The 10,112-nt window shown below is 55.3% G+C and overlaps 2 protein-coding genes across 2 annotated transcripts; both read left to right on the forward strand.

Moving 5' to 3' along the window:
* Positions 1-2,821: 2,821 nt before the first annotated feature.
* Positions 2,822-5,389, forward strand: ASE1 (Microtubule bundling protein; the record flags this gene model as incomplete). Its single annotated transcript, XM_053193758.2, has 3 exons — positions 2,822-2,932; positions 2,990-3,248; positions 3,309-5,389. 3 exons carry the CDS (start codon positions 2,822-2,824, stop codon positions 5,387-5,389), a joined length of 2,451 nt encoding a protein of 816 aa, XP_053048703.2.
* Positions 5,390-7,403: 2,014 nt separating this feature from the next.
* On the forward strand, positions 7,404-9,733 carry IRS4 (Increased rDNA silencing protein; the record flags this gene model as incomplete). The annotated part of the gene is made up of 2 exons (XM_053193757.2): positions 7,404-7,440; positions 7,527-9,733. The coding sequence occupies 2 exons, from the start codon at positions 7,404-7,406 to the stop codon at positions 9,731-9,733; spliced, it is 2,244 nt and encodes a 747-aa protein (XP_053048702.2).
* Positions 9,734-10,112: the final 379 nt, after the last annotated feature.

Genomic DNA, 10,112 nt, shown 5'->3' on the forward strand with positions numbered 1-10,112 from the left:
GAAGTCATGCTCTTACGTACAGATAAGTACACAAGAAGCTAATTGTTCTCCGGTGGCTGGAGGAACACACGTGGAGTGCGGGCCTTGAGCTATACCAGAAAGCCATGCACATTATCCATCTCTCGGCCATGGCGAAGTGCGATAATGCCACGGGTTGGTTGAGCTGCAGGGTTGGCAAGCGGGATCACGATCGCATCAAGGTCCACCGGGCAACCGCGCCTTGAGTGAGTTGAAGAGAAGGCGACGATGACGTCGCCGAGACAGAGCAAAGACCAGGGCAAGTAACGCTAGCGGCTCGCCATTGAATTTACCAGCCACCAGCCACAGCAGAACCAGGGTGAGGAGAGGGGCAGAGGTCGAGATGCGCGCGTAACAAATGCCCCGAACCAGGTCAGGTCCCAGAAGCTTACTAGTGGACGGCCTGTGCCGTGTGTGTGTTGGGTTCAACTTGGATTGGGATTGGACCAGAGCAGGTTTGGGCAGTTTTTTCGTACAGTTTCGGGCAATGCGACGGCGAGAAGCGAATGGTAGCGGAGATCAAACTTGGTTCTGAACGGGTCGGTTACGAAGATTTTCGTCCGAATCTGGGGAGGCTGGGAGAGGGAGAGGGAGCATGGGCCTGATATTATGGGACTGTCATCCCAAGACTCATGGTTTCCCGGGCAGTCGATTGCAACTTTGCAACAAGGAGGGGAAGCTGATGGGAGCTTGGGTACAGTATTTCCCAGCTATCCATGCATTCGTAGTGTACTCTGTAGAAAGTTGGACGCCATTCGGGCTGAGTGAGGGTCTGGACTTGGCTGGAAGAGAAGATGGGAAGATCAGATTAAAAGAAGAAAGCATAAAGTCCGTACCGCCGCGATTGCGATTTGATGCGCACTTCGTACGGATACTATCAGGAAAAGCAAGGTTGGTTGCCCGTCACCATGGTGAAGCGACGGGTCGACCGGGGGTGGAAGAGGATGCGTTTGCATCTCACCGCTGGAGCACGCGCCTGAAGATGCCCACAGCAGAAATGGGGCATGGCAGCATGGCAGGGGGGGAGGGGCGAGCAAGGGATGGGAAAGAGCCGAGATGAGCCAGATCGATTTTCCTGATTTTCGTTCAGTCTGCTACGGAGCTTTTGTTGGAGACTTTAGACTTGGATATGTCTATTCGTAGCGAGAGGCCAGTCGGAGGAGAAGCTGCGAGGTTGAGGTGCATGAAGGAATCGGAGTGGATAATGTGATGGAGCTGGTGGTGTAAGAGAGTTGTCGTGTGCATGATTTTAGCGTGATGCGAGGCAGGCGTATGTACGACGTGCGAAAGAGCAGGAGTCTAAGACGTTAGTTTCAAAGGAGAGAAAGAGGTTGTTGTTTGTTGTGGGCAGCAACCAGCAACCAGCTGGATGACTTGCAGAAGGACGCGGACTTGGAGAGTTGGTTGGGGGCGATGCGATGCGATGCGATGCAGCAAAGTAAACAAAGCGGGTTGCCGATGCGCGACTAGAGCTGCGGGTGATTTGTTTGCGCAGAGCGGCGTGTGTTTGATCGTCCGAGGTGCTTGACATAGGCCAACCAATCAACAGCATTATCACAACTCAACAGATTCGTTTGAGATCTTGGGACATACATTCTATTCTTAAGAGAAAAGAGAAGGATATATACTCCGTATGTAACCATTATCCTGTTCACATATGAAGTGGCCGTTTAGGTGGCCAGCGTTTCAATAGAAGACTTGGGGCAGCTCTCAGAACATCAGCATAAATGCTGGGTTGACGAGGTGCAAGTGATGAAGCGTGCTTAGCTAAGATTGGCTAATGGGCTGAGCTGACAGCAAGCGAGAGACCCACTCGGATGGCACTACGAATACCTACTTGTAGTGTACCTTAGTAGATTGGAACCCCAGCAACAGGTACGTATTTCTTCTCACCTACCCTTGTCTGAAAGGTGCAGGCAGCTGAAGTGCAGACAGAGCAAGAGCGAATCGTGATTCGTGAATGGACGAAAGGTGGCCAATGGCGGGGTAGCTCTTTCCTGAAACCCACCACGAAAAAAAGGCACCCACGCACTGTAACCCTTGCCTGCTAAGAATCGACCCCGTTGCCGTGGATACGTGCCCCACCACGCGAACCCAAACAGGAAAACTAAGGACCCGTTTCTCACGACATTCCCGGCCACCTCCTTCCCATGAGATCCCAGGTCATTCCTTCCCTCCTGTCTATGAATTCAATTCATCAAGTGGCACCTTCCCGTCGCATCTTTTGTCGCTTTGCCCCTTCTTGTCTGGTTGTTTCCTCCCATCCTTTTTTCCCACTTTCCACTTTCCACTTTCCCCAACCTCCGCCCTCCGCCATCCATCCCTCCGGAAAAAAAGATCCCATCGGCCATCAACAACTTGGGAGAAACACAGATCGGGCAGTCTCAGACAAATCTCTTCGGCTTCACAGATCCAACGAGACTGCAGATTTCAAACGCAGCTACATCAGTTACTTTCTCTTGGACGACTTTTTCTTGCTGGACGATGCACTATTACTCGCCGCAATACTTTCGGTGACCATTCGCTTCCTCCCTACCTTAGTCCCCGTCGCAACCGCATCCAAGTACCGCAGAGAAAGTAAACAAATCGACTCCCTCGCCGCACCCGCACTGGCCTCCCCGCCACCGTGAATAGCATCAACCAACACTCAGCCTCTGTGCTGCGCCCACTCTTTTTACCCCCAAGACCTGCACTGCACGCCTTACCGCACTTACCTTAATCACAATCAATTCCCCGAACCATACCGCCTTTTCTCTTATCCTCACCTTCTTTTTGGCTTTTAGTTTGGCCTGTTTAATCCATCATGGACACGAGTTACCTGTCCCAACAGGTCAATACCATTATCGGCCAATTGCATGGTTTGTTCGATGAGATCGGCGTCCCTAACCATGATCGCGAAAAGCGCGAGGAGGACGTAAGCTTGTCTCAGCCCACTCTCCTTCCCTCAATCCGTGCTGACAGTCACCTATAGCTCTTCGAAGCGCTCTCCAAGGCCCTTACCGACCAGGTGAACCTAGTCACAAACGAAAAGGAGGAAATGATTGAGGAAGCCGAGCGCATGATCACAACGATACAGCAGATGGAGGCATCCCTCGACGACAACCGCGCACGCCGAGACCGCAGCGACGATATCCAGATTACCTACCCTCTCACCCGATGTTTGCAGGGTCTCAAGGAGAAGCACAAGCAAGTCAGTCGACTGCACAAGGAGCGTTTCGAACAAGTCAAGAGTGAGTTAGCCAGGAAGCGGGAAAATGCCACATGGTGCGGTGTACTAACGAGCCACACAGAGCTTGTCGAAGCACTCGAATCGTATTCATCACATCTTGAGCCTACCTTTGTCAAGATTCCCCTGCCGCCAACAGGCCCGAACCAATCCGTCCCTCCCAACTTCGACCTATCACCTTCCTACGTGGACAAGCTCGATCATGAGTTTACGAGAGTCTATGAAGAGTACACGCGCCGGGTCGCGACGGTTAAGGCCCTTTGCGAGCACACGATCCAACTCTGGGCCGAGCTGGGCACCCCTCAGGCTCAAACCGACGGTGCCATTGTCAAGTATTACCGCGAGTCACCCGAACAATTGGGCTTGCACGAGGAAGATATCGAGCGTCTCAAGGCGAAGCGCGACAAGCTCTCGGACGAGAAGAAGAACCGCGAAAAGCGTCTCAAGGACCTGCGTGCAGCGGTCGAGGCCCTCTGGGAGAAGCTGGAGGTGGACATGGGAGAGAGAAAGGCGTTCCTTAACAGCAACCGAGGCTGTGGCGTACGACAAATCAACGAGTTTGAGGATGAGCTTGTGCGCCTCAACGAGCTGAAGAGGCAGAACCTGCATCTGTTCGTCGAGGATGCGCGGTTCAAGCTACAGGAACTCTGGGACTCGCTCTACCTTTCCGAAGACGAGATGCTCGAGTTCACACCTGCCTTTTCCGACGTGTATAGCGATGCTCTCCTCGAGGCTCACGAGCGCGAGATTGCAAGACTGGAAGTCCTCAAGGAACAACGTCTCCCGACCCTTGAGCTTGTCGAAAGACATCGAAGTCTCACCAGTGAGCGCGACGAGCTCGCAGCCTCGAGTCAGGATGCTTCTCGCTTGATGATGCGCGGACAGAAGGGCGAGAAGCGCGATCCCGGCAAGCTTCTCAGAGAAGAGAAGATGCGCAAGCGTATCGCCAAGGAGCTACCCAAGATTGCTGTCGAATTGCGCAGGATCCTCGAGCGATTCGAGGACGAGTACGGACGCCCTTTTACGGTACATGGGGAACGCTACTTGGATGTGCTCGAGGCAGAGGACCGACCAGCACCGGGCCCGCGTTCCAAGACACCGGGCGTGGGAGCCGCTCCTCAATCAGCAGCCAGGCCCAGAGGACATAGTAGAGCCCAGAGCACAACGTCCATTGCAAGGCCCCCGACTCGTAATGGCGTAAGAACACCAGCACCTGCGCCTACGACCAAACGCAGCGCGAACAATATGAACAGCGCGGCTCCATCAACAAGACCTGTGTCTGCACACGCAAAAGCCCAAGAGATTGCCAGACCGGCCTCCTCCATGGGCAGCTTGAGAGAGCGAGCGCAAACTCTTAACCGGCCACCGGGAAGTCCCTCAAGGATCCCGGCTCGGCCCCCATTGACCAACCTCAAGTACGGCAACTTTGGCAACACTTCGCCAGTACAACCAGAGAGACCGGCGTCGAGGATTGACGCATACGCGACGATTCGCGGTGGAAACCACCAAATGCGTGCCCCTCCGCCCAAGATGCGCGATCTCAGCACGATCGAGTTAGAGACTCCCGTCAACCCTTACAAGTCAGTAGGCTTGGGCGCGAGTATCGTCCGCCAGGTCGAGCTTGAGGATCCCTACGACGAGGATTGCCAACAGCCTAGGCTGATGAGAGCCAATTCGACCCTCTCGCACACTTCTCACGCCTCCCACAACTCGCACGCGTCATACGCTTCCCAGAGCTCTCATCACTCCCAGGGATCCTCTCAACACGACTACCCATCTTCGCACTCCTCGACCATCCGCCAATACCCCCCTTCTTCCTATCCCCAAGCACCGCCGCCCCGCCAAATTTCCAACTCATCCAACGGATCGAGTAACGTGACGGGCTCAGAAAACTGGGAGACATACGACGACGCTAGCGAGCCTGAGCAGGATGCCAGCGACACCTACTACGCCAAGGTGCGAGCTGCCCGCAATGGCACCAAGCGCTTTGAACCCGAAGCTGGATATCGGCCACCGGCCAGCGATCCTAAGAGGCAGCGACCGTTCCCGATGACGGCACCTGGTGGGCATGCTGGGCATGGCTACGGTGACGGCGAGGGCCGCATCATCTCAGGCAGCGAGTGGACAGACGAGGATGGATACTGAGCGCGACAAAGTGTCTCATTGATGGCTCGTTCTGTTTCTTCATCTGTGAGCGCCGGCTGCGGACTTGTCGCAGCCTGATGATAATGTCGGATGATTACGCCTCATGTCTGAACGATGATGCACTTGCTACTCGCTCATGACGAACATGCCTTTTTTTCTTCTCTGGCAAAGAAAATAATTGGTCGGGGATGTTGGTGTCCGTGGACGCCCTTCGCTTCTTTTCCCGTGTCGTTTGTATCTTGGTCGGTTCTGCTTGGTGGAATGTTGAGGGAAGGAATAGGGAGGGTGGCTATTGTGATTTTCTTCCTTCTCTGTGCATACTGGCAACCGGGTCGCGAGGCATTCGAGTTTGTTGTGGTCCATGTTACAACATGGACCACCTGGACCCATGGACAGATCTGACGACAATTGTTGTTTTGTTTCTCTTTGTCGGAACATGTTCCAGCTACCCTCGAATCTGGGTATACCACATCTTGTTTTCCTTGGTCATTGCAAGCAAGTGGGAAGAATTGGAGTTTTGGTTTCTCGAGGCGGTCGGTACTTCTGGATGGGGTGATACCCCTTTCCCAACGCCAACCCCCTTTCGAGGATTATGAGCGTACACCTTTGTCTTTGTTTGCTTGGTCAAACCTTTTTGTGTCTTCATCTTTCTTCTTGCGCTTTTCAGCCTCAAGGGATAAATAGGAATCTTTCGTAGTGTAGCAAAAACAAAAAGCAGAGATGCGTACATTATTATCAAACTCGTATCCAGTCAAGATGTGAAATGTGTTCCTCGTGAAGTCAAAACGAAGTCGGGTAGAAATATGATGCCACCATAGTCAGCAAAAGCCGCGAGTTCCGGCCTTTGTGTCAAATGGTGCATGAGGTGTAGAATTGAGATGGCCGGTGGGCGGCGGCACGTCCGGGACGCGGGAGCTAAGGAAAGTTAAGTGAGTAAGGAGCTAGGTAGGTACCAAACAGCAGGAGCAGTATGAGACCACAACTAAAAGACTCCCGTTCCCGTCCATCCGGTACCAGCGGGCTCCTTTATTAAATGGTTTACTGGGAGTGGTGAGCATCTAGCCAGGGCCATGGTGTGTGTAGATCCGCTATGACGGTGGTGATGTCGAGATCTACGTCTCTTTTCCTTGGTGGTGGTTAGTGGGTGCGTCTTGTTAATTAGGGTACTGAAGGAGGGTTCCCCCAGATGCGTCATTTCCCCAATGTCTTGCAACAACATGCTGGTAAGTTTTAATTGTTGACTCGCGGATCGTGTCAGGCCATTCAGGATTGGGGTTCCTGTCCATATACAGACAGCAAGTGAAGCTTTCTTGAGGAGGAAACCCGACGGGCGGACGTGAACAGACCCGACGGCACCGGAGAAGGTGGATACCTACGATGCAAGGTACCACCTACCTTACTTGAGAAGTTGAGATGGACAGACAACGGGGATGAGAAGCCTGGAGGAGAGGTCACCGGGCCACCCGTTCGTTCCATCTTTTTTTTCTCTGTTTGCCGTTTTCTATTGCTGACTGGACTCTCCGCAAATCCCCCCAAAATGATTGCACTATTGGGCGCGGTGCGCATCTCCGCAGGAAGCTGGAGCTCAGCCGCAACACCGTGCAGGTGCAGGTGGCAGATGGCAGGTGTCGTTCCCACTTTCTGCGCCGCGCTGCCGAGTAAATTAGTACCTTGTTGGTAGGTATCCGTAATATTACCACCTTGGCTTTATTCGTATTCATCTCTGTATCCGTACAGCTTTCCTTTTTCCTCTTTCTTCAACACTGGACTCCTATCCGCCTTGCTTCCTAGGGACCTACTATTGCCTCAATCTCAGCCTCACGCCTCTTATTGATTCTTACGACGATCCTTCGACCCCTCCTGTACGTCCTTTGCTCGAATCTACACATCTTCCGTACGCCCAGCAAACAAACCCCCTCGACTATCCGCGACGAAATCGAAGCTCCCAGGATGACAGAAACTTCCTTGCCCTGTTGATCGACCAAAACCCCGACCACAACTCCATAACCCTCCGATGCTGCCGTCCTCTACTACAAAACCATCCCGCGGTCGTCCATCGCCATGATGATGAACACCCACCACAACCACAACCACAACCATCACCATCACCCACCCTCGGGCGGTGCCTCCGACGCAGCCGCGGCTCTAAAGGGTGCGAACCTCGCCTTCAGCAAGACGAAACCGAAGCCCATCCCGCCCCCGAAACCCACCACAAATGCCGGCAACATCACCCGTCGCCGCGGCGCGAGCCTCATCGCCGCCTCCACCGCGGCAAACTACGACCGAAGCACGAGCACAAGCCCAATACAGCGCCAACACACGGGCGCAAGCCTGGCAACGACCCCGGGCGACAGCCGCTTCGGCCGCGATGGCACATCCGACATGCGAGACCGTCTCTCCAACTTCCTCGCCTCGAGCCCCGCAGCCTCGTCGACGACATCCCACCTCACGCCGCACACGACGCGACTCGACCCAAAGAGCCCGAGCTACATCGCCGCCACGCTAGCCGCCTCGAGGAGCGCCTCGCCTAGTCCGCAGCCGCACGCGAGCCCCGCCGCATCCGCCTTGACGCCCGCGCAGATGAACCAGCTGCAGCAGATGCAGCTCGCGAGGAGGGACAGGCGCGGCAGCGGCAGCGGCGGTGGAGAGACGGAGAGCGTGGTGAGCAGCCTCGATTTGCCGGATACGACGTCCATCCCCGCTACGGGTCATTTGATAAGCATGTTTGAGCGAGGGGGCGGGGAGGACGTCGATTTTGTGAAGAGGAGCGGCGGAGATGTTGCGGCCAGGCCCAAGGTTCGGCCGCTGACGCCCGAGAGGGAGCTGAGTCCTGCCCGTGCCAAGGCGGCGAGGATGGGTATCGTTGAGGAGGAGGTCGGTGAAGGGGAGCGGAGGCCGGCCGTGCCGAAGACGAAACCTAGGGTCAAGCCAAGGCCTGTTACGCCGAATATGGTTGCTGAGAAGGAGGAGCACAGGGGGAATGTCACGCCGCAGGCGAGGAAGCCTACGCTCAAGTCGTCTCCTGCGAAGCCAGTCTTGTCGCCGGCCAGGGCTGTGCACAGGCAGACCGTGTTGGAGCAATTGCCGCATACAAGGGGGCGAGAGAACATTGTCAACACGTCATCCAAAGCTTCAGAGGTCCCGCGAGTGCGGTCAAGGTCGGAGATCACGAGGGTACCCATCACACAAACGCTCATGCCGGAACCCAAGATCGCGCAGCCCCCGACGACGCCGGAACCGAGGAGGTCGCGGACCAAGGCCAAGCCGGTTGAATCTAATTCGCCTCCTTTGGATGAGAAAACAGGTGACGAGACTGCTTCTCCTGAGCTCAAGAGACCGGTGTCCAAGGGCAGGTTGCAGCCGCCCACCCCGCCTCAGCCGCGCGGTACGAAATCCAAGGAACGAGAGCCTCCCCCATTGACGAAGCCTCGCAGCATGGCATCAGTTTACGGACATGGTCACCTCCAGGAGCCGTTTCGTCGGCCAGAATCTGGACCAAGGCCATCGACCGCCGATACAAGCTCTTCTAATGACACGTTTGTATCAGCCGAGTCGAATCAGACCGCCATCCCCGAATACGTCCCGTCTCGCCCGACGGCTCATCAAACACACTCTACGCACAGCACCCCCGGCCGCTCATCAGCAAACAGCTCACCGAGCCGAACAACCCCGCGGCGTACACCCGCCTCGTCGACTACGAGTCTACCGCTGAACTCTCTGTCCAACGCAATCATGGCCGGATCCCTCGCCGCGGCGCGCTTGACACCTTCAAATACAGGCAACTCTACGCTGTCCCCGCCCCAGCTGCCTAACCGCACAAAGTCGCCGCGTTTGCGACAGACCCTCCGCCAGCCGCCATCTAAATCGGACGACGAGGACGAGATCCGCAAGAAGAAGCACCAGCGCGCCAGCAACAAGCACTCTCACAAAGAGGGCGCGCGGCGGCGGTGGCGTGACGAGATCACGGTCCGCGAACGAAGGCGGTACGAGGCTGTGTGGGCGAGTAACCGCGGCGTGCTGCTCGTTGACTCTGCCTCAACCACGGGTTTGACGATTCAGAGTCTCGGGGGAGCCCCCTTGCCTCATGATGCGGCTGACTGCGTGGTGGATGTGGTGGCGCGCGAGGTCTGGCGCCGCTCGCGGCTGCCGCAGGAGGAGCTTGCTGAGGTGTGGGACGCCGTGGACCGAAGCCATCGGGGGATGCTGGGCAAGGCTGAGTTTGTGGTTGGGTTGTGGTTGATTGATCAGAGGTTGAGGGGTCGCAAGATCCCTGCGAGGGTGAGCGCCAGTGTGTGGGATAGCGCGCAGGGTGTGAAGGTGCTTTCGCCCAAGGTGAAGAAGTGAAAAACGTCTTGCAAGTCTAGAAAAAAGGGGTAGGAGGAAAACATTGAAGTATGAGAGAAGAGTTTTGGGAATGAAGGCGAAGAAGAGAGCGGATTGAACGCGGCATGACGCATCATGGCATAGCATAGCATTGCATCTTTTTTTTTGTTTCTGTGTTTTTTGCTTTGCGTGTGCTTTTGTATCGATACCCTTGATATAAGGTAGATGTCTCTGACGATAATGTCGCGCTTGAACAGCTGACCCCGAATTGCGGGCATTACACTATTTGCTATTTGTTTTCCTGCCTGGGGCACATTGTGAGTTTTCTGAGACAATTTGTCGAGCTATGATCCTGGCTGTGGTTTTGTAGGTCTGCGAAGTCTGTGAGGGAGTTCGTCCG

Source organism: Colletotrichum fioriniae (assembly GCF_027942845.1).
Source record: "Colletotrichum fioriniae strain IMI 355084 chromosome Unknown scaffold_10, whole genome shotgun sequence".
NCBI classification, from domain to species: Eukaryota; Fungi; Ascomycota; class Sordariomycetes; order Glomerellales; family Glomerellaceae; genus Colletotrichum; species Colletotrichum fioriniae.